At 33.5% G+C, this 25,169-nt stretch overlaps 1 protein-coding gene across 8 annotated transcripts in view; it reads left to right on the top strand.

The window, feature by feature from the left end:
* The window catches only part of WDFY3 (WD repeat and FYVE domain containing 3), a 310,689-nt gene that overhangs the window by 249,458 nt on the left and 36,062 nt on the right, over nt 1-25,169 (top strand). For 6 of the 8 annotated variants that reach the window (XM_031942903.1, XM_031942898.1, XM_031942901.1 and 3 more), the window contains 9 exons: nt 1,170-1,223; nt 4,900-5,068; nt 8,223-8,386; nt 11,607-11,755; nt 15,884-16,004; nt 18,917-19,002; nt 22,858-22,938; nt 23,543-23,597; nt 23,980-24,099. In XM_031942903.1, coding sequence (XP_031798763.1) covers nt 1,170-1,223; nt 4,900-5,068; nt 8,223-8,386; nt 11,607-11,755; nt 15,884-16,004; nt 18,917-19,002; nt 22,858-22,938; nt 23,543-23,597; nt 23,980-24,099 — 999 coding nt within the window. The remainder of the gene's footprint in view (nt 1-1,169; nt 1,224-4,899; nt 5,069-8,222; nt 8,387-11,606; nt 11,756-15,883; nt 16,005-18,916; nt 19,003-22,857; nt 22,939-23,542; nt 23,598-23,979; nt 24,100-25,169) is intronic. The other 2 variants (XM_031942899.1, XM_031942902.1) reach the window with 1 other exon arrangement.

The following is a 25,169-nucleotide window of genomic DNA, read 5'->3' as shown; positions in this document are numbered from 1 at the left end:
GGTCCAGTCTTGATCCCTATATAAATCTCTATGAAATTGTCAGTTGTTTACTGTTATATATTCTCACTTAAACAAGTCATTTCTACTTGCTATCCACCTGCTTCACATCAAATGTACAGATTGAAGATTTTATCAAGGCTTAAAGTTTTGTAACCCTCTCGGGAAACATTTTCTCCAAATGTGGTGCACAGACTGGTGGAAATCCCTAAGGCCCTTTCAAGGCATCTAAGAGATTAAAAAAATATTTTATAATTATTACTAAGATATTATTTACCTCTCAAAATACTCTTTCAACTACACAGGTATGAGGCTGTATTTTCTTTATGTACTTCAACCACTTCACACTATTTTTTTGTTTCAGAAAATATAATTATTTTTCATAAAAATATGTAATTTATGCTTACATGTAATGGGTATGTTATTGTTTTTAAATGAATAAATATTTTTTAATTTTTCAGTTAATTTTAATGTGACAAATGTCAATATATAAAATTCACATAAACAAAAACTCTGAGTGTTCAGTAATTTTTTAGAGTATTAAGAGGTCCCAAAACTAAAAAGTTGGAAATCATCTACTCTATGGATTTCAGTTAGATGACACTGACTAGAACATGGAACCTGGAGTCTAGAGGGCAAATTCAGATTCCAGTTAAAATGCTAACTCTGTTACCTTTAGCAAGTATGTAATCTTTTTTACCTCTGTTTCCTCATCTGTAAAATGGAGATAATAATAGACCCTTCATACCAAAGTTGTCATGAGAATTGAATGAGGTAATATTGTATTAAGCCACATGCAAGGGATTTATTTTTTTTCTTTAGATTTTAGGGTTATGTGTGTGAGAGAGAGAGAGAGAGAGAAGGAGACAGACAGAGAAAATTTCAAAGAGTTTGTATTGATCTTCAGCAATGGTAGATCTTATGTTTTTCTTGAATTATTATGTGTCATTCATAAAATAGTCATAATATGCAAAATTTCATCATGTCAGGCAATTTAGACTTAAAAATTTACTTTCTTTGAGTGTATAGCTCATATCTAGAGTATGTTAGCTCATATTTCACTAGTAACTCAAGAAAACCTTGCTGTAATATATATAACCACACACTCACACACACCCACACACACACGATTTTTTTTTCTGATCTCTTTGTACTTAATCCCCTATTTTCAGTCTGCCACCCCAAGTAAGCAGCTTGACCTTCCTGATGATACCATTCCTCAAAAGGTAAAGCATACAGTACCATAAAGAATGTCAACTACATACACAGTCTTTAATGCATGATAGACCAGACTAACTTAAAAGATTGGTTTTCAAAGTTGCTTTTTCAATAAATACTTTTAAGGTTTAAAGATTTAGTACATTCATGCTGAAATATGTTCTTTTATCCTTTGCCAATCTTCCTAATCATTTCTGTAGAATTTATATGTTGCTCACTAACAGGCTAAACTTTCACTGCTAATAATAAAACTTATATTGGCTTTAGTAATTGGTTATGGCTTAATAAATGTTATTTACTCAGTAATTTACATAGAAGAAGGAACCTTATAAAATCCAAGATTGGGGCGGGGGGCCAAGGTGGAGAGAAAATGTAGAAATAGAAAAGCCCCCCAAAGGATATTATTTGTGAGAAAGAATGGATCTATTAAAATTTAGGACTGAAATAAAAAGTATAAGTTATTCTCTGTTGACCAGTTGAGCATTTTGGATGCTTCTCAGAAAACATTATAACATCTCAAAAGTATTTAGAGAAAGATTTTATTAGATTGCAATTACAATTCTGTGCAATAATCCCTTAAGTACTGTTTTACATCTATATATTCACTAAATCTACCTTCATTTATTTTGAAACAAGTACTTTAGTACCCCTACTTTTTAAAAGGATCTTTTCCCTATAAAAAAAAGAGACTTATATTAGTCTTCTCAATTTTCACTGTTACAGAATTCTTTGGAGACTTTCCATTAGCTGGCTTTAATTCTGAGGTTTATATTTTAATGTTTTACATATTTTAATTTTATACTATTTATTTTCTATTCTCTGCTTATCACTCTTACTCTTCATTTAAAATTTATCCCCTGATATTGTTGATATTGATTTTTTTAAAAAGACAATTTTCTATATCATAACTGTCTTCATTTTGAGAAACACATTCCAAATAAAATTATTTTTTTTTTTGGTTAAACTTTATATTAGCAATTAGATAGTGTGAGCAAAGAGTTTGCTTAATGTAATCATAGCAGGACAGGTCATTGACATACTTATGCAAAAACAGAGAACATCATATCACATCATATTTAGTTGCAGATTGAGTAATATATAAAAATTTTATTTGTTTATGCAAAAAGAAAGAAGATATAACAAATCCATTTTAGAAATGTAGATTCTAGAACTTTGTTCCCATTTCAAACTTATACTTAAAGAGGTGGAGATAACTCTTGATCCAAGGTATTTGTACTCTGTTTTAGCTCTATCCAAAGAAGTATGAATGTGGAGACATATGAACCCTTCCCTTCAGTGGGTATGATCTTAGTGTTTAATATACAGGCTATCTCAGACTCTTATCTCATATTGTCTGTTTTCAGGGGAAATCTTAACATGGCAAATAAAGAATCATTTTTAAATAAAAGGGAAATGTGCCTCTCCTTGTAATGTAATATGTCTTGATTTCATGAGACAAGAACAAAAATACTACAACAAACTCAATATAATGTAATGTTTCCTATAGCTCACCACTATATTCCTTGTTCCTTCTAATTATATGAAAACCTATTTAAATTATAAATTAATTCATAAACCATATGTCTTATTTAACATGGATATAGGAAATGAAACAAGTTGCATTCAGTTTTGTTTCATAAATAGAACAATCCTTTACCCAGATGATTGTTCAGAAAGAATATTAGACAAAGAGATAGAAGGTATTGGGCATGGTATTGGTACTTCCATAGGAATACTGTAAATGGATGCTCAGTTGAGCAGATCAGCTACTATAGGATTTGTGATTTTACAGTGGGATTTTCTTATAATCCAAAGTCCATAATTACTTTATTGGAAAATAGTATTAGTTGGGATAATATTATGTGGAGTATATCTGAACATATGACCTTGAAAGAAGAGTTATTCCCTTGAGGAAACTTAGTATAATAGATAGATAGCCTTAGAATCAGGACAACCTTATTTTAAGTTTTATCTTGATATATAGTAGTTGAATGACTATAAGCAAATTATTTGATTTCTCAGTGTAGGGTGTTCCTTGAGATTATAAAATAAGAAGCAGAATGAATCAAGATCATTGGAAGGATTTCCACATTGGCAGTGCCCCCACCAAAGAAATCACAATTCCAAATGAAAAAAAAAAAATCAACCATATAGTCAGAAACTGTACTCTGTCAACCCAGAGAATACATAGGGTTTGTATAAGTGAAAAACAAAAGCAAGAACATGGCAAGTAAAAGAGATCCTAGGAGTGAAAGTAAGAGATAGATAGTTCACATAAGTTTTTCAACTGATATTTATTGACATCCACTATTTCTATGGGGCTGTACAGCCACAAAGTGAAGACCAGTGCACAAAATACCCAGGGAACAATATGCCAGACCAACCAAGGCCAGTGACCACCCCCAGAGGCACAGCTAGTGATGGAACCTGTCCTTAGCACAGTGGCCCCAGTTCAGGAACTAAGAATGGAGGTAAAGAATTACAATGTGAATACCTGAAGAATTGAAGCAAGAAGTTTAAAAAAGATTAAATAAAGGCTTTGGAGAAAAGAATTGGATATGAAATAAATAACTCTGAACATAAAATATTAAAAACTTACCCAAGTAGCAGATTTCCTGAACATTATAGCAGGTCAAAAAAGAAATGAGTGATTTTATGAGACAGAAACAAAAATATTAGAACAAACTCAAAAAAGAAAATATAAAATCTCTGCTTTCAAAAATAACTGACCTGAAAAATAGGTAAAAAAAAAATAATAATTTAAGAATCAATGGACTTCCTGAAAGCCATGATAAAAGGAAGCCTATATACTATATTTTAAGAAATTATAGATGACAAGTGCCCAAGATGTATTAGAACTAAGAAAACAAAGTTATAATAGAAAGAATTCATTAATCACTCCTTAAAAGAACTCCAGAAGGAAAATTTCTGGGAATTTCATGACCAAAACCCAGAGCTTTCACCACATAGTTTAAAAAAAAAAAAAATGCAAACATCCAGAGAGGGGAAAAACAGTTGGGTACTGAGGAATATATGACCTGAAAGATTCTACTCCAAAACAGAAAATTTGGAATATTTCAAAAGGCAAAGAATAAGGACTTAAGACTAAAAATAACTTATCTTTAAAAATTGAATATAATTCTACAAAGAGGGAAAAAATGGATCCAATGGAGTGGAGGACTGTCAAGCATTTCTAATCGAAAGATTAGAGCTAAATAGGAATTTTGAAATACAAACACAAGATTGCAGAGAAACCTAGAAAGTTAAATTTATGGGTACATAGTTGGAAGGAGCCATATATCAGGGAGTGCAGTGCAATACAGTGTGTAATACAGAAGAGGGAGTTTTTCTGATGTTTCCTATTGCTAATCACAATTTCTGAGGGTAGAGAACTATTGATATTTTTATCATTTTCCAATATTTGATTAACTTGTAAAAGTATTCTTGTATAAAATTATAATACAAAAGATACAAAAAGAGCTTATTTACAGGACATGACTGTAACCATAGTTAAAGCAAGTGTACACTTCCTCTTGACAAAGATAATTTTATACTTATCAGTTACTAACATCTGGGAACTAGGTTACATAAAATGATATAGCACTTCCCCTCAATAAACTTATATTGCTTCTCTTGTTCCACAAAAAAATGGTTTAATGAATCTTTCTTTTGATTATTTTTTAGAAGCCTGCTCGATACCGGAGAGCAATCAGCTATGACAGTAAGGAATACTACATGCGCCTAGCTTCGGGAAATCAAGCCTTTGTCCAAGATGCCATTGTAGAAAGTTCTGAAGGCGAGTCTACACAGCAGGAGCCAGAGCATGGGGAAGACACAATTGCCAAAGTTAAAGGTCAGGCTGCCTCTTTGATCATTTGTATCCTTTAAGTTTTCATGAGCTACTTGACTTTCATTCTTTTATATTAAAACATGAAGAAATAGGGATAGTAGAGAGCCATGATTAATTGAATAATCCTGAGATGACTTGGGAATAATTACTTGTTTCAGGAATCTCTGCTCCAAAGGTCTCAGAGGATCTGGCATCATTTGTTTCCTGATGTGTGTTATTTGCTAGCTAGCTATTTGATAGCATCCATATTTCATCCACCTTGGTATCACATTCCAGGGCAATTAGTTATTTTCAGCTGACACTTTTACTAACAGTTTCTAGGTTTATCACTGATGTGTTGTAGCCAATAGGAAATGATCATCTAACTTCAGAGTCTGAAGAGATTGTCCTAAATTTTTATAACTAGAAATTTCCTTACATGGCTAGAATTAGACAACAGTCATGAAAACAAGTGGGGATGGTGTTGACCTACAGGCTCAATGTAAGTCAGCAAAGTGATATGGCTGCTGAAAAAACATGTGATTTGCAACAGAATTAGTAGAAATATAGCTTCAGATAATAGTCCTATAGAATTCTCCCCTTTTCAGACTCATATGGGATCTTATCTGGAGACCATGATTTAAGAAGAACATTGATAAGCTAGAGAGGGTCCAGAGGAGAATCATCAGGATGATAAAGGGCTGTGAGTTCATGTCATACAAAAACTGGTTGAAGGCACTATATATTCATAGCCTAAAGAAGACTAGTGAGATCCGATACTCACCTTCAAATAACCAAAAGGTCAAAATTTGGAGAAGGGAATGAGACTTCATTCTGTTTGATCCTAGAAGTCAGAACCAGGAGCAGTGGGAGGAAGCTACAAAAAGGGAAGCTTATTTCAATGTCAGGGGAACTTCCTAACATTAGAACTGTCCAGAAGTGAAGTAAGCTGTTGAGAAAAGTGATGGATTTTCCTCCTTCAACGATGTCAGGCAAAGACTGCATGACCATTTGTGGACATGGGATTGTAAAGAATCCATTCATCGATGTAGTTTACATGACCAGTGAGATCACTTCGCCTTTATTGCTTTTCTTTTAATTTAATATTTGTAGATAAAACTAAGCTGAAATTCTTAACACCTTCTATCTCCCCCCTTCCTTTTCTTTAATCAATCTGTTACCTTCACTGTGGAAATGAAAGGAGATCACAAGGAGAGGTCACAAAGATAAAGATTCATATTGTATTTCCTTTTTGTTTAGTCACTGTGGCAAAAAATTTCACACGGGTAGCCATCTGGTGACTAACTTCTCTCCATTCAGCTAGGCTAGATCCAAATGAATGCAAATAATGATTCCTCCTGAAGTAGTTGCATGTGTTCATATTCACACTCATATTTCCATGGGACTAAAATCATTTATTACTTTTCATAATCATAACTTTAAGAAGAACACATTCAGATATGTAACCATTGCTGGAAATTTATTATTTTAAAGGAGATCTAGTTGCATATACACTCTGTTGTGGGGACCATATTCAAAATCTTTCCTCCACTTGACAAAATTTGCCAGAGTTTGTGCAATGTTGACATAATTTTTGAGAATCCAGACTTAATGACAAAAAGAGGCATTAATATAGGAATTTTTATATTTGTAATTTTTAAAAATATTTTAATAAAAATAATTTGGTTGATTTATTTTTCAGCTCTCTATTATTTTTATTCTCATTATTGAGAATCTTGCCTTAGAGAATCATGTAAGGATATCAATTTTCCTCCTTCATGAATGTGTAATGGATAGAGTATTTTACTCTAGTCACAAAGACCTGAGTTTGAACATGGCCTCAAGGGCTTTGGAACCCAGTGATCCTGAATAAGAAATTGAACTGCTCTGAGCCTCATTTCCCTCATCTATTAAATAGGACCAATCTCAGTGTAACGTGGTTTGCAAAAATTAAAATTCTTTGTAGATGTGAACTGCTAAATTTTTTTAGTACTTTACCCAATACTAAGGTTTTGATTTATGTTGCCAGTTTGATTCTAGATATTTATTAACTCCCTCAAAAAAAAGCTAATCAGAACCATTCATCAATAATATCTCAAAACATCACATAAGACCAATAGATTTACCCATTTTTCTAGAATAGATAATTTATTTGTGAGCCTCAGTTTGCAATTACAGCTAAGATATGTTGACCCTATTGATTAAGTTATTTATAATATATGCAGTTCTTTCTGTTTTTAACTTGGTGCTCATTATCACTTACCTGTAACTTTTACATCTTCTAGCTATTTCTGACCCTTTACTTGATAGAGATGTTGATTTTTAGGGAGAGATACAAAAGGAAAACAGCACAGGAGCAAATGCTTAAAAGAATGGAGTTTATTTAATTCTGAAAATATATGATATTTGCTGAATGACCAAGAATTGATCATACTTGCTTTTATTATGACCAGATACAGTACTTAATCAGAGCATATCACAAAGGTCTTCCCAAGTATTACGTGATCCAGTATCTCATGGTATTAACATTTATAATACAACATCATCTATGTTTTTATTTCTAGAAAGAATTAATAATTAACATATGGTATTCCTCATTATTATTCTGAGAAAAACTGTATTTTTTTATTGTGCATTCTGTAGTAGTACTTTAAGCTAGATGGTATAGTAGAATACTCACCTACCTGAATTCAAATTTGGCTTCAGATGCTTACTAGCTTATTAGTTGGATCGCTTAACTCTGTCTTGATTTCTTCAAATTTAAGATAAGCTGGGGAAAAAATGGCAAACTACTCTACTATCTTCGCTAAGAAAACGTCATTTAGGAACACAGCTGAACCAACTTTAAAATAAAATCTCCAATAAATTCACAGCATATAGTAGACACTCAATAAATACTTGTTAATCGATTGATTCATCTGTACAATTTTGTCCCATCCCATAGTACAACACTTTACACTTAGCATCCACTTAATAAATGTTTTATTATGTCAAAATGAATTTAGCTTCCTATATAATGGCAAACAAACCACTGTGGATGTTGCGAAATGGTTTGTGCCAGCCTAAGATTTCACAGAGAAATTTGAATTATAGTTACTTAAAAAGAGGAGATAAGGATTTCACTGCAAAACTAATCCCTATGACAATAACAGTAATTTATTTGGTAATGACATTACAGGTCTGGTTAAACCTCCCCTAAAAAGATCTCGTTCTGCCCCTGATGGGGGAGATGAAGAAAACCAGGAACAGCTACAAGATCAGATTGCTGAGGGCAGCTCAATAGAAGAGGAAGAGAAAACAGATAATGCAACATTACTTCGCCTGCTAGAAGAGGGAGAGAAGGTATTATGTTTGAAAAACATTTGATCTTGCTTCACTTAAGAACTTTGTTTAAATATTTTCAGGAAAGCTGGTCAGTGATTTAGTCAATAATTTACGTGTTGGGATGCTACAGAATCTGTCTTTTATTTCCTGTGATAAACTGTGATCTTAGTTGAGTCATTCAGCTTCTCAGTGATGAAATTCTTGAAACTTGATTAAGAACTCTTATAAATTAAGACTATAAAATTAGTGGGGTTTTTTACTTATATTTTGTGTGTAGGCAATGCATGAAGAAGTGAATGAGGATCAAAGGATTGTCTGTTTGTTTCATACAGTTTTGTCCTAGAGATATAGACTGGACCTGTGATTTCATTGTTGTAATGAGTTCCCATATAAGGAAACTCTCTCCCCATGCAGATTGGCACATTCTCTGCAATTTTTAGTCTTAGATAGTTAACAAGAGCACTGAGTAAATTAATGTCCAAGATCATAAATGGTCAGGATGTATCAGAGGCATATCTTTTATATCTTAATATTACAGGAAATAGTTTTAAACTTGATGTTTGGATGTTTGACTTGTTTTCTTCCTACCATCTTCTTTTCTTGACTCATGTTGAAATGAGTTTTAAGAAAAAAATCTTGTTACTGGGAGACAGTAGCTGCCTAGGAAACAGCACCTACATTGAAAGATCACCAGTCCTCTCCACTTGTGAAAAACAACAGAATTTCAAACAAATTTTCCCCTTTATATAAGAAGCTAACCAATATGTCAGTGAGGAATAAGGAACAAAGCCAGTTTTTCCAATTATTTTAACTTTCCCAGGGTATGTAGCAATGGGAAAAAAGAAAAGTAAGTTATGGACATTATCCCAATCTAAATTCCTTTTCACATTCCTGCCCTCTGACAGCTGAGATTCTTGTACAGTGAAGCTTGCTTGGCACATGCTACTGTGTAAATGTAATAATTTAGTGTACAAGTTTATTGAGTTACCTAAATAACATTAGAGAAATGTTATGAGTACATAAAATGTAGGCAATGAAATGAAGCATTTTCTATGTAGCAAACACTGTAGGAAATTTCCTAGAATTTTATCATGGACTTCTCCATGGAATAGAATGAATATTCTGTACAGTTCAACCCTGTGGGTCCCCTTCTTTCTCCTCACCTCCATGTCTACCTCTATAGTCTGTAACCTCATATTGCTGTAACCTTTCTGCTTCTGTTTGCCTACTTATAACTCATCCTGCATGCTCCCTAAGCTCAGATTGGAATATAGCACTGCCCAAGCTTCTCTGACTCTCTTACTGCCTTTAGGATAAAATAAGAGCTCATCAGCTCAGCCAGCCACAGTCTTTCTACCAAATATATTTTATGCTACTCTATTTTCTAGCCCATCTTGTCTACTTGTGATATCCCATGTTAGTTTCTCTTGAAATCACTTTCTATTTTCTTGTCTGCACATATTACAAGGCACATACACACAGAGAAAATAAGCTTTTTTATGGCAAGGACTGCTCCAGGTCCATTTTGGTCTTTGTATCCCTAAGGCCTGGTATACGGTCGCATAAATTCAACTTAACACCATAGTCTGCTCTGATCTCTTTCAATAATGACTCTATCATATATGATATATATATATATATATGATATATGATAGTGGCCTTTTACAACTTTGAAATCTGCAGATTTAATAAGCATATCATCTTTTTCTTTATCCATGTCACTAGTAAAAAAAATAAATAAAATTTAAACAAGTCCAGACTAAAAGCAGGGTCCCACACATGCCATTTTTGTAAATGTGGGTCCTTTCCCTTCTTGGATACCAGTAGAGACATTGCTGGATCAAAGGGCATGGAAAGTTTGATAGCCCTTTGGGCATAGTTCCCAATTCTCAATTACAACTTAACGTTATTTTTTTTGTCTCAAATCCTAGCTCATTCTCAGCTTAATAGATTTTAACATGTTTTTAGCCCAGTTATATTTCATTGCTTACCCTCCCTTTTATATCCCTTGCCAGGAACTGAAGAAAAATTCACATGGCCTATGGTTTGCAGGCTCTATTCTCTTTGCTTTTTTTGAAGATTTGGAACTTTCTTGTCTTTTCTTCTGTATAGTCTTTGAAAGGTCACTAACAGTAGTTCAGGAACCAAATCTGCCAATTCTTTTAGTACATAAAGGTATAGTTCATCAAGGTGTGGTGAGTTGAACTCATCAAGGACAGCTAAGCACTTCCTTAATATTTCCTTAACTTACTTTGAGTATTAATCCTCATTAAGGTAAAAAGGTAATGCTAATAAAAAAAAAATCAAAGGGGTATTGCAATATAAAGCAAAGCATCATGTGCATTGGCAATAGAAAAAAATATTTTTATTCTATAACATGAGCATTTTCGGATTACCTGAAAATTAATATTGAGACATTCCTTAGTTTCTTTTTCATAGTACATGATCTTAATTCTTCTAATTTTTTTTTCTTAAATCTCCTCCTCTTATTAAGTTGTATTGCCCAAAGGAGTCTAAAAAAGGTTTGGCCAATACTGCTAATCTAGACATAATTTTTTAAACATGTTTCAGATTCAGAAAAACTTGGATGTGAACTGATACAAAATGAAATGAGCAAAACCAGCAAAACATTGTACATAGTAACAGCAATATTGTATGATGAATTTAGTTATTCTAAACTAAATTATAACTTATCTATTTTTAGAACTACAATGATTTTAAATTATTATGAAGGACAAAGAAAGTACAGAGAAAGAAATGATGGATTCTGAATGCAAATTGAAGCATATTTCTGTTTTTATTTTATTATCCTTGTTTTTTGAGTTTCCTTCTGCAATATGGCTAACATGGAAATGTTTTATATGATTGCACATGTACAATCTATATCAAATTGCTTTCTCAAGGAGGGAGAGAGAAAAGGAGGGAAGAAGAATTTTGGAATTCTAACTTTTTAAAAATTAATGTTAATATTAAGTGTTAATAAATCAAGATGCACCAAATGATATGCTTTCAAATGTTTGTTTACAAAAATAAATAAATGGGAGGATAACTGGGGTTTTTTTTTTTTTTTTGTTAGCCCAGGAAAGGTTAGGAAAGCTCAGAGGATCATATGATTGCTTTAATATATTTCATGACTTTAGTTAAGAACATCTTGCTTCATACATGTTAGTGAGAAAATAAATAGTGATCAAAAGCTATATTCACCTGTATCGACTGAAAGTTGATGGTTTTCTTATAGATTCAACACATGTATCGCTGTGCTCGAGTCCAAGGCCTGGACACTAGTGAAGGTCTACTTCTTTTTGGTAAAGAGCATTTTTATGTGATTGATGGGTTTACAATGACGGCAACCCGGGAGATTCGGGATATTGAGACCCTGCCCCCAAAGTAAGTAAAACACTGAAATAAAGAAAAATAATTTAGCATTTGGAGAATTTAGTAATTTAATATTTGGAGAAAATATTATTTGATAATATGCATATAAATTACTTTGTAATCACTTGATTTGTATGTATCAGTTTAGTTCCATAACCATTTATAAAGTACCTACTTTTTGCAACATGTTTTAGTAGGTGCTGAGAAAACTGATGATCATGTATTACTCAGATTTAGTTATTCAGGGAAGTATGGGAAAGCCTTTATTTAGACTGGCCAAAATCAGAACCAAATTCTGCATTAGACAATTTGAAATTTCTATTTATATTTTTAAATTATTTAAATTTTAAACTATATTTGCAAATGATGTTGTTGTTGTTTGTACTTCATTCTCACTGAGTTCCATGACATCAGGGAGGTGATTCCATGACATCAGAGTGAAATGGATTTGAGTGAGGGAGCGCTGTTCTAGGTCATCTGCCTCACTCTCCCCCAGAGCCATCTGGGTCCAATGGCCAGATATAGATGAAGAGACTGGAGATGGCCCTGGATACAATAGGAGACGTTGGCCTCTTTATGCTAAGGACTTCAACAGTTTGTTTGGCTGAAGCCACACCTTCTCAGTGATTAAGGCAGGTGGCGATTGAAACAAAGAATCTCCTCTTTCACCTAGTCCAAAAATAAAAAAAATCTAAATGAATGAATGAATCTGGGAGGCCAGGGTTTCTGACAATTGCAGAAATAATTGCTATTTACATTTATTCTGAGTAAATTAGAATTTCAAATATTATACAACTCTGCAGAAAGTACACATTGCTTTATGATTGCAACATAATAGGGGGCAGATAGATGGCGTGGTGGATAGAGTACCAGCCCTGAAATTAGAAGGACCTGAGTTCAAATTTGACCTTAGACACTTAACGCTTCCTAACTGTGTGACTCTAGGCAAGTCACTTGACCCCAATTGCCTTAGCAAAAAAAAAAAAAAAGAAAAGGAAAGTGGGCTTCTTCATATACTCTGAACATGAGAAAACATACTGTTCTAATTGTGATTAATATAGAATTAGGAATTGACTAGTTGATAAGTTTTTCCCTCAGCTTTCTTAGGACATAGATCTAGAACTAGACAGACTGCAGGGTCATTGCTCAGGGAGGGTGCTCATCATGACAAGGTCAGTGACTTGCTCAGATCATGCAAGTAGTGAGCAAAAGAGTACCTTGAACATCTGACTCCAAGTCCTACATTTTTTTCCCCTCACTGTGCTTCCCTCCATCCTAATAAGGAGGTGACAGTGAGCACCCAAATGGCAAAAGGCAATCCGTTGCCCATGGGAAACTAAGAAGCCTGGAGCCTTGGTGTCGACTGTAATCAAAAGTATGTGATAATTATAGCTGACATTCGTGTCATGCTTTTAAGACTTTTGCACTGTCTTTTACAGAACTGTAAGGGAGTCACTGAAAGCATCATTCATCCCAATTTTATAGTTTAAGAGATTTGCTTGTGGTCACAACTAGTAAAGATATTTATGAGCTGTATAACTGCTGGCAATTTACTTAAGTTCTCTGCTCTATCATTTCCTCATCTGTAAAATGGGGATGGTGCCAACCAGAGAAGTTACCTCTCAGAGATTAATTGGGCAAGGTGATAGAAGGAAAGGACTTTGAAAATCTTAGACTACTAAGCAAGTATCAGTTAGTGTTTTTATTATTAATTACAAAAGGAAGATCAAATCTCCTACCCTCATTTTTAAAATCACTAATGAGCTCCTGACACATTGAGGCTTTTAGCAGGAGGATTTATTAACAGCTTTGTAATAAGAACTGATTTAATTCTGATAGTACATCAGTTAACAGCTGTTTGAAACTTAAATCTACAAAATCTATAAAAACTACGGTTTTTTTGTGTGCATGTTAACCAGTCCTTGATTTTGATGTGGTCTTAAATACAGCCGCAAGATATAAAGAAAGATTCATTATGTATTCAGTAGTTATTGAATAAGCAATAAAGACCTGCTTACAGAATTTTCTTCCTCTTTATGCAGAGATGAGCTGATAACCTGTCAGATAAGACACAAGAGGGATTCCTTTTCTATATGTGTTGAACTAGGTGGCCACTAAAAGAAATTGTATTAACCTTTATATTGCCTTCACTGATAGTCTCAAAGTCTTTGCCTGAGTTCTGAATGAATAACTTATTTCTGTCCTACCGAACTGTCCTAATTTCTGTCCTAAACCGAACTCAGGTATAAAGAGAATATCAGAGCATTTGACATCCATGTGGAAGAATCTTCTTTATTATTCAAATGCCACCAACATAATGATAAATCATAACTTGTCTTTAAGCCTATAAAGGTTCTGTTTGGCCTTAAGCTCACTGTGACTTTGAAATTAAAGAGAGATTCATATATAAGCATCTTATATTAATCACTTATGCATAGGTAATATAAAGTTATAAAATTCCCATAAATACAAACATACACACAAATTAAACCGGTTCTACATCTTATAGAATCTTATTCCATCAATGTAAAAATATTATTAATTAATAAATGGATTCTTGTGTAGGTCAAGGAAAAATAGACAACAGAGACTTTGAGTTTGAATCAAAGGGTCACATTAAACCAGTACATGAAGGCACCTATTACAAACACATTGATCTCTTCCAGATAATCTAAATTAAATATAAATCTGTTGAAGAAAAAGCTATGGCTATGTATATTTAGAAACTAACTTTCATCCTGAAATCAAAACTATTGAAAAACATTTTTAAAGTAATTAATAACTATGAATTAGCAGTCTTTTTTGAACTAGAGAAGAAGCAGCACATTTGGCAATTCTTCTCATAAAAACTTTTGTCAAATTAATGAAACCAAGACAGCTATAAAAAGATTCATATTTATTTAAAAGAGGAAAGACTACTGATTCTATCTGCTTAGAGTACATGATAAAAACCTTACACAAATTCTTTTTGTATAAGTAGTACTTCATCAAACTACAGTAGTAAGGGCTAACAGTGCTCATTATGCAATGTAACAATTGTCACAAAAAATGGCTTTCCACTGAAAAACCTGTGAATGAAATCAAAAGGCCCTTTTGGGGAAACATCTGCAGGAACTCAAATCAACAATATGTCAACAACGAAGCATCAAACAAACTGCAGGACCATGTTTATATTCTGATAGAAACTAGTGCATTGGTTAATGTAGTTTAAGATGATGTTTTTTCCTACTAGCCCTGTTGGTCTCCATCTTATTCTATTCTAGAACTATTCAAGTTTATATTGGAAGTTACAGAAATTAAGAATCTACAAAAAAATTAATACATATCATCATATAAAATACTCATAATCTAAGATATATGGAATGAAAAATTATGAAATTATAGAAACCTAGTAGAAGAAATCAATACAATATGGGGTATATATCTTCCTCATCATTGTGTCTGCTCATAGAGCCATGCTGAAGATGCTTGAGGAGAGCCTGCAGGGAAAGAGCTGACAACTTAAATACTTCTATTTAATTGCAAAAAGCAGCCATTTTATTCATCTGTGAAAGGGTCTACAGATAAAAGAAGTCTTGTTCTAAAGCTGTTGTTTCTATCTGAACACCCACTATGAAAAGAAATGAGAATAAAGTGATAATTATTAATTACATTTTTATTGATGATGAAGATATTCATATCAGGAGAAATTTGACCCTAGATCTTGGTGTCTTCAAGCCCAGTATCTTCAAGAGCATTAAAAAATATACAATAAACTCTCTACAGGATTGAGCAGTTATGATATATGAGGCATAATAAAAGATGCCGACACACTCCCTAAAGTCTATTTTTCAGAGACTGAATTAGAACATCATACTTGAGTTTTGAAATATATCTCTTCATTACTTCTAACAGCAGTTAATACAATAATATGTTTCAAACTATGTACCTCTTTTAAATCTAACAGGTATTAAAAATTGCCTATAAGTAACTGGTATTTTTCTTTTCAACTTTTAAAGTTATTTTAATTATGTCTCTTTTAACTAATATTTTCCCATCCCTGATGCCACAGAACAGGCTTTGTAAATAATATGTTCTATCTTTACTAATGACTTTATCATTATTTACATTTGTATTTATCATCCTTTTTGATGTCCATAGCATGCATGAGCCAATTATTCCAAGAGGAGCAAGACAAGGTCCCAGTCAGCTTAGAAGGTCATGCAGCATTTTTGCATATGAGGATATTAAGGAAGTTCATAAAAGGAGGTATCTGTTGCAGGTAGGTTTTGTTTGAATAAAGTATTCTTTATTATAATATTTTATCTCTGAGATTTATTATTTTTTGTAAAAGTCTATTATAAAACATTTTACTGTTTTTCAGATTTAATCATACTATAAATAAAAGACTCCCTTTTTGTGTGTAATAATGTATCTTGCATATCATTTTATAAGATAGGCCATTATTGGTTTATTATTCTTATTATCTATCCATCTTTTTTACTCTCAAGATTTTTATGACATTGCTCCCCCTTGCTTCTCCTATTTGTCTGTCTGCTTCTTCCTCATCTCTTTTACTAGATCATCTTCCATAGCCCACTCCTTAACTACAGGTGAATGCCCAAGGCTCTACTCTGTACTTTGCCATCTCCATACTTTGTTGGCAATTTTATTAGCTGACATGGACTTAATTAAAATTACTGTGTGTGTGTGTGTGTGTGTGTGTGTGTGTGTGTGTGTGTGTATGTGTGGTCCCAAAAGTCTTAGTGTAGTTTAACCTTTTAAATCATAATTAATTTTGTTAAGCCTTAAGTTAAAGTTTAGTTTTAATAACATGGGCAGCAAGGTGGCATAGTAGATAGATTGGTAGGTCTCAAATCAGTTCCTGAGTTCAAATCCAATCTCAAACAATTATTAACTTGTATAAACCTGGAGAAGTCACTTAACCCTTTTTGTTTCTGTTTCCCATTTGTAAAAACGTGCTGGAGAAGGAAATGGCAAACCACTCCAATGTGTTTACCAAGAAAACACCAAATGAGGTCATGAAGACTTGGACATAACTGAATTAACTGAATTGACTGAATAACAACATACATATATGCTCTATATATCTAGCCTATATGTATAGCTATAGATAGATAGGCTATATATATAGCTATACATATAGCTATAGATAGATAGATATCTGTATATCGTGAGCTCTAGGCAAATGTCATCCTGTTAAGACATTTCCAACTGGAGGACTCAGAGGTCTCTCAATCTTCCACTTCTCTTCCAAACTTTTCAAATTTTTTTTGACAGCACCATCATTCTTTCAGTCAACCAGTTTCTCACTGTTGATATTGTCTTCAATTTAATCAATATATCTAAGCAGTTGACAGTCTTTCGTTTCTATGTCTGCAGTTTCTCTCATCCTCTCCCCTTTTATCTGCATACTACATACGAGACTATTACCCAGAACAGGCTCACATCACCTCTTTCTTGGACTATTACAGTAGCATTATAATTTGTCTATCTCAAATCTCCCTATTCTGCCAAAGCCATTTTCCTAAAGTTTGGGTCTAACCATGTCAATCTCCTAATAAAATCCCTTCTCAAATCCCTGACTTTGTTCAGGGCTTAGCTTTAGCATCACCTTTTATACCAATTCAGCCCCTCATCTCTCACATTTAGTAAGATGCCAAGTCTTTTCAATCTTATCTTCACCATATCTCATGCATTTGTTCCCTTTGGTCCACTCATACAGTTAACACTGTACTGGATGGAGGCTCTCATCACTTCCCACCTCAACTGTCTCCTTACTGGTACCCTGCATGTCTCACCTATCCTCAGCCCCTCTGGAACTTCCAAAACCATATTTACTCCTCTAAATGAGAAGTATCACTGGTTTCCTACTTTATCTAGGATAAAACTTAAAACTCTACTATTTTACATTTAAAGTTCTTCACAATTTAACTGTATCCCACCTTTTCAGGTTTTTTATCTATTATCTGTTCTCCAGTCCAGCTTGTTTCCCTGCTATTCCCACTATGTGGCATTTTGTCTCTAGCCTCTAGGTCTTTGCACAAGCTGTCATACCTGTCTGGAAGTCATTTTTTCTTCACTTGATATCCTAGAAACCATTAAGCCTCATTTGACGTGCCACCCCCCCATGCCAGAATCCTTCCCCACTGCTAGAGCCCCCAGAAATCACTCTATTGACTTTATATGTAGTTTATGTTTGTTTATCTGTATATACATTTACTTCCTTCTAATAGGATATTTGGTACACTTTGGAAGAGGAATTGTTTCCATTCTTTTGTGTACCTAGCACCTTGTGTCATAGCATAGAGAAAGTTCTTTACAAAGAAATGTTAGCAGAGGAAAAAGAAGGGAAGGAGAAGGGAGGGAAGAAGAAAGGAAGTTAGGAAATTTGAGTCTCCTAGTTGTAACTTCTAATAAGCATACTTTAATAATTTAATATAACTTTACTGCTTGTTTTTTTCTTAGCTTCAGAAATAAACAGACTAAAGAGGTAGGAAATTCAATGAAGAAACCAAACTGTTAGAATGAATTGAGTCATTGTTAAGGGCTTACTGCTGAGACCAGGAGATCATTATATACTTCAACAACAATGCTATATGATGATCAATTCTGATGGATATGGCCATCTCCAGCACTGAGGTGAACCAAATCAGTTCCATTGGAGCAGTAATGAATTGAACCAGCTACACCCAGCGAAAGAATTCTGGGAGATGACTATCCATTACATTGAATTCCCAATCCCTATATTTTTGTCTGCCTGCATTTTTTATTTCCTTCACAGACTAATTGTATACTATTTCAAAGTCCGATTTTTTTTTGTACAGCAAAATAACTGTTAGGACATGTATACTTATATTGTATTTAATTTATACTGTAACATATTTAACATGTATTGGTCAACCTGCCATCTGGAGAAGGGGATGGGAGGAAGGAGGGGAAAAATTGGAACAAAAGGCTTGGCAATTGTCAATGCTGTAAAATTACCCATTCATATAACTTATAAATAAAAAGCTAGAAGAAGAAGAAAAAAGAGCTTACTGCTCTAAGAATACCTAAAAATCTTTACTTTACTGTTTCTAATGCTTGGAATTGAGAAATTTCTATGTGGCCTCTGTTTGTGAGACTTGATTTCATAACTATGTTTTTCTCTTATTTCTTTTTTTTTCCCAGCCTATTGCAGTAGAAGTTTTCTCAGGGGACGGACGGAATTATCTTCTTGCTTTTCAGAAAGGAGTTAGAAACAAAGTCTACCAGAGGTATCATCCATTTATACATATATTTTTGGTGATATGAGAAGAGAATCAGGGCATGTTACACTGAAAAATTAAAGTAATTAAAAACTTAGAATTCAGATCCATACATTATCCACTTTAAAGAAATTATTAATGCTACTAATGATCAGTAGTATTGCTAGCTTTTATTTTCTTATCCTGTTAAATAGTTTTTATTACTTGGTAAAATATTTTTTAGTTTTCTGGTGACTTGACATCAGAGTCCTTTTATTTACTGGTTTGGTTTTTTTAAGTATCAGAAAAATAATTATTTCACTTGAAAATGCTTCTTCCAATAAGGACTAAGATTCTTTTTGATGTTTTTAAGCAAGAAGATGCTCTGTCCCTTTGTCTTTATTCCCTTTAAGAATGAGTTCTTAAGAATGAAGGTCCCTGTGTGTTCCTGACAGGAGAATTGGGCAAGCTTATCACTCCCTTGTAATCAGTGGAATTTTGATCATTAAGGTATAAGATGGCTATAGAAATCTTTTGTTTTACTTGTACTAAATCTTGAACCAGCTGGCAAAATCACAAAAGAGAGAGAATGTGGGTAAAGAGGAGCCAGATGCTGAGAAATATTGTGAAAAGGGATAAATGTAAAGATTTGGCAAAAAATTGGTGGAAGAGTAGAACCGCCTGCATCCTATAGGAGCCTAGTCTGACCCAGACATTGCCCTTGTTGCCAGCCATCATATTTGCCATGGAGATCACGGCTCAAACCAACCCCAGTGTCCAAAGTACCTTGTTGGTCTCCAGGATAACAGATGGCCTTTCTCTCTGCATTATCCCTTGGAGATTGCAGGCTTCCCTCCCCATGTGCTCCATTATTACCCAAAGGTTTCTCCTATTTCTCTTCCTATCCCTTTAATAATTAGCAGTTGTTTAAGAGAAATCTGTCCTCTGTCCTTATCTCACATTCTTTTATTCCCATCCTTTTCAATCTGATCATACCCATGTTCTAATCAATCATTGCTCACCACTTCTGTTGTGTCCTCTGGGTTTCCTCTTCCATAATGAACAAACTCTCCTTAACCCTTCCCCTCTCTCACACACTTTTCCATTCATTAACCTTCACTTAGACCCAGTTACTTTGTGGTGACATCACACCTTGTCCAGACTTTGTAGTGCTGATTGTTAACTTCTTTTATATTATGCTCTTCTCATATCTTCCTCCCACTAATCATAGGGATGGAGATAGACTGCTCCTTGCTCCCCGTTATCATCTCCCTTTGTTTATTCACTCACTAACCTTCCCTTTTTTTGATATCCAGTTACTCAAATTTTTCATCTAATCAAAATTATATTAGCTGTAGTATTATTAACACTCTTTCCCTAATAATGCTGCCTCCTTCAAGGTACCCAGAATCTGGCTCAACATCCCCCTCTCTCCTCATCTCCTCCTTCTCCTCCAATCTTTGCCTGTATGCTGAGGACTTTCATATCCAAGTAAATGCTCCCTCAAACTCTGTGCAATCCCATTTCCTCATATTTCTTAAGCATTTTGACCTAATCCAGCTCTGCCACACATTAGAATGATCACAAACTAGAGCTTGTTATTAGCCAAGTGTTCTACTCCCCTATCTTCTCTTATCTGACCTTAACTTCCTACATTCTACATTCCATACTCTCTGTTCCACCTCTCAGTATCATGCCCCCAGCTCCAGCCTCGATCCAGTAATTGTCTGCTCTTGTCCCTTCACCACTCTTCTTGCCAAACCTCAATCCCGCATTTGTCTTTTCATCTATCTCTTCCCTCTGCTCTGTCAAACAGGCCACTGAATGAAGCAGGAAGAAATCCTACAACCATACTGAGCAGATACTTTATCAGTGCATTTTAATCAACCTCAGCTGGGTCTATGATATTGCGAAGTAATCCTTTTAAATCTTCAAATTATCTTTCTTACCTTATCCATCTCTCCACAAAATCTATTACAAATCTTCTCTTCCTTCCTTATATCCTTTTATATTTCCTCCTCTCAACTAAAGGTCTTCCCTCCAATTCTAATGGAAAAGTGGAGGCCACTTTAATATGCCTCTCTTCATCTCAGCACCTTTGAAATATCCCACTCTTTCCCATTCTTAACAAACTTTCTTACCTTAGCCATCTCATTCCACAGAAGTTATTACAAATTTTCTCTTCCTTCCTCAAATCCTCTAGTCCATCAAGGTATAGACTTTGCATTTTGTTTAGTGCAAAAAAATAGCTCATTATTTCTACTCCTTCTGTCATGACATCAACTGGAAAAGACAAAAGAGACTCTCCCTCTTTCCAAATTAAACTGGGTATTAAGCACATTCATCCTTAATTTGGATGGCTCTCTAGTGACTTGTAGAGGTTTAAATAATATTCTTTCAGATGCCTTTCCCAGTGATTGGTACTGTTTTAAACAATCTACAAATTAATATACATCTATGTAGACTCAGTTTTATCATTGTGATGAGTATAGGGATTATTATATCTACCATTAGATACACCAGTTATACATAATGATGTCATATACAGTAAGCAAATACATTGATTACCTGTAGAAAGACTTCATTCTAACAGTAATCCAATCAACAAACATTAAATGCCTGCTATGTTCTAAATACTGTCCTAGGTAGATACAAAAACAAAGAATGAAACAATTTTTATTGACAACAAACATACATTCTAATGGGAGATAACAAGTGTGCATCTTGTGTGTAATAAGTGAATAAAAAAAAATAAAAAGTCATTAAATACAAGATAGCTTGGGAAGTGGTCACTCACCTCTGGAAGAAGCAGGAAGGCCTTTTTATAAAAGGTGCTACTTGAGCTGAATTTTGAAGGAAGAGAAGAATCTCTGAGGGGCAGAGATTAGGAGAGAATACTTCCATATGTGGGGAATGACCAGTGTAAATCCTTGGCATGTGCCAGGAACAGAGAGTATATATAATGAATAGAATTCAAAAATTTGCATTAAATGAAGAGTACAGATTCAATGTGAATTCAGTCTATAAATTATTGAATTATTCTGTAAAAAATTTTTTAAGCGAAGAGGTATTTCATTTAAATTAGAGGGAGTCCGAGATCTTATAAGTTTTCCCATACTTCAGAGTGGAAATGTTGAGCATCATTAGCTATTCTTTACGTTCTTTAACATTCTTTAACACTGTTGTTTGGAAAGATTCCTATGTAGCATCAAATGAATAAAGATCCATTAAAAGTCATCGTTTACTGAATTAATTTTTACATTATTAGCACTATGTGAACATATAGTAAGATCATAAATTTTAAGATGGAAGGGACTCCCAAGATTAATCCCAGGCAACTTGCTTATTTTACAGATGATGAAACTGAGATCAAGAAAAGGTAGCAACAAAGCATATATTTGAACCCAGACCACCTCCACCCCCAAATGCATATCCATCATCTTTCTATAGTATCAGACTGCTTCCCAAAATCAGTTTTTGGAATTTTTACTTAATAATCATTTAAGAAATCTCAAGTCCTATTAGTGAATGCTCATTTGAAATCAGACAACTGATAAAAATTTTTGCTAATGAGAAAAAATTATGAAAAATGATTTTAAAAAATTATCATGGGAAAATCTTTACATTTGGCTGCTAAATTCATGATTTTTTCCCACCATATTTAATGTAATTGTGTGTGTTTTTGTTACTGTGAAAATTACTTCATATTCCTAGAGCAAATAGTAACTGAGTAACAAGGTTAAATAAATAGGGAAAAGCCAGGTGGTAGCATCAAGCCAATCCATAGTTTACAATGTCATCTTTTTAATAAATAATTTAATATTTACCATGTTGATACAGATTTTGATTTGGTTTTAAAAATAATTATTGTTTTTCATTATCCAGATTTTTGGCTGTTGTACCATCTTTGACAGACAGTTCAGAATCTGTTTCTGGGCAACGACCAAATACTAGTGTGGAACAAGGGTAAGTTTATAGCCCAATGACTGGAAGAGCAATTGTATTACTTTCCGGGGGGAAGGGAGGAGGAATAATAACAGTTGCAATCTACATTCCTTTATACCTTTCACAATTGGTAGACACAATTTGAGTTGGCTAATATTGGTAATATTGTCTACCAGACACTATATCAGCAATGCAAACGCCTTCAGTTAAGGCATGAAACAGAAAGCTTTATACTCCTTCTTTCTGTGTAGAAGAGCATGAGGGGAAACGGAGAGGTCCTCTATCCCTCATCATTCTCTAACTCCCCTTGTAATCTTGTCTGCTTTCTATTTTAGGGATTTCCTTTATTAAGTTATTTCCATAGGGCAGTCCAGAAACTTCCCCCTTGAAGTACTTAGTCCTTAGACCAGCTTTCTCCATTAAAATGAGTAATGAATATATTACTTTTAATAATAATAATATTTATTATTATATTGTAATATAGACCTGTCAGAAGTATAGTTTAAAATTATGTAAATCACAATGACCTCTGAAAATTCATGCATTGTGATTTTATTACTACATGTTTCTAGTCTACATGTTTTTCTGAAACATTATACTCCAATCTTGTTCCTTTACTGCCTAGGTCTGGATTGCTTAGCACCTTAGTAGGTGAGAAGTCTGTAACACAGAGATGGGAGGTAAGTTTAATGAAAATTATTTACTGTTTCCTTCTAATTTGTAGTTTAAAGTTTTGTGGCCATACAATGAGGAAAGCACTAAAGCCACGTTTTATTACCCAATAATTTGGAAAATATATTCTTCAAACATTTTTGCATTGGAATCTATTTTATTTTTATACCCCAAAAAATATTTTGGCTATTGTTTAGTAATTACTTACTTGATTAAGTAGCATCATTTATTAACACCTGAAACAGAAACTATTGCACAAAAATATACTTTCTGATGCAACCACATTATAAGTATTAAATAAAATGTAAAAACTATGATGATAAGAAAAGTCAGAGTAATTGAATATACTGAAATGAGCTGCAATATTAATATTTATTTTTATTTACCAAGAGAGGTGAAATCAGCAATTTCCAGTACTTGATGCACTTGAACACCTTGGCTGGTAGATCTTACAATGATCTCATGCAGTATCCTGTCTTTCCTTGGGTTCTAGCAGACTATGACTCACAGGTAAATCTTACATTGTTCTCTTGAAGTTAAACAACTTTCAAAAGACTGTAGAAAATTTTCCACTTTCTGAAATATTTTATTTTCTCCATTTTTTTCCAGTTGGTAACTAGTTTTTAAGGACCTGATATGTATATCTATCCATTCTAGAACCTTATTATTTTGCTTATATTGTTACTAGTTATTAATATTACATTTCTTATGTACATTTCTTAAGGTATTTACAATTAAAGTGTTTTAAATTATTGCTCAATAAAATCATTACTGTCAGGTAAGAGGAGTTATTTTGTATTAAGTAGCACATAAAAGTGGATTCAGAGTCATCAAAAGAGGCAAATTTGTTTCATCTTTTCTCTTTTTAGTTTCTATCTAATGAGACCTTAATAGTAAATTTTCAAAATTGAAAGCAGAACAAAAGGAAAGAGTAGTTTTACACCTGAATTTTATACAGCTTGTATAACTTATCCTGCCAGTGTTGTCCCATTTATCATATTGATTTGTTTTTTAGGCTTTATTTCAAATAACTTCTGTTGTACAACACCATTACCCATAAAGTCCTCTTTTAAGACAAAAATGGATATAGTCCTTGCCCTCAGGATGGTTACATTTTAAAGAAAGAAAAAAGGAAGAGACAAAATAGAGGATAAAATATATTAATAGGCACACATATATTGCTGAAATTTACAAGATACCATTTATATATATATATATATAATTTGTGCATTTAAGTACACACTGAGAAAATATTTAAGTGGCAGAGGGAAAAAAATCAAGGGTGTGGTCAGGTTTTTTTTCCTCTTCTCTTTAAATCAATCTAGAAAGAATTCTCTGAAGGATGAGATGGGAGAAAATGTATAGAAAGGACATTGGTGGATAAGAAACAATGTAACTCTACAATTATACTTGATTATATAGCTGAAGGAAAATATAAGAGCAGATTCTAATAATATGGTTTATATTCATAAATGTATATTTTATTTTTGTACAGCCCAATTCTATTCCATAAAACTATGAACTACACAGATCAGACCTTTTTAAAACCTCACAACTTGGTAAGACACTGTGATCTTTTG

The sequence above is a fragment of the Sarcophilus harrisii genome, chromosome 6 (assembly GCF_902635505.1).
Source record: "Sarcophilus harrisii chromosome 6, mSarHar1.11, whole genome shotgun sequence".
NCBI classification, from domain to species: Eukaryota; Metazoa; Chordata; class Mammalia; order Dasyuromorphia; family Dasyuridae; genus Sarcophilus; species Sarcophilus harrisii.
Note: the sequence above shows the minus strand (reverse complement) of the source record. Positions and strands in the feature narration are given on the sequence as shown.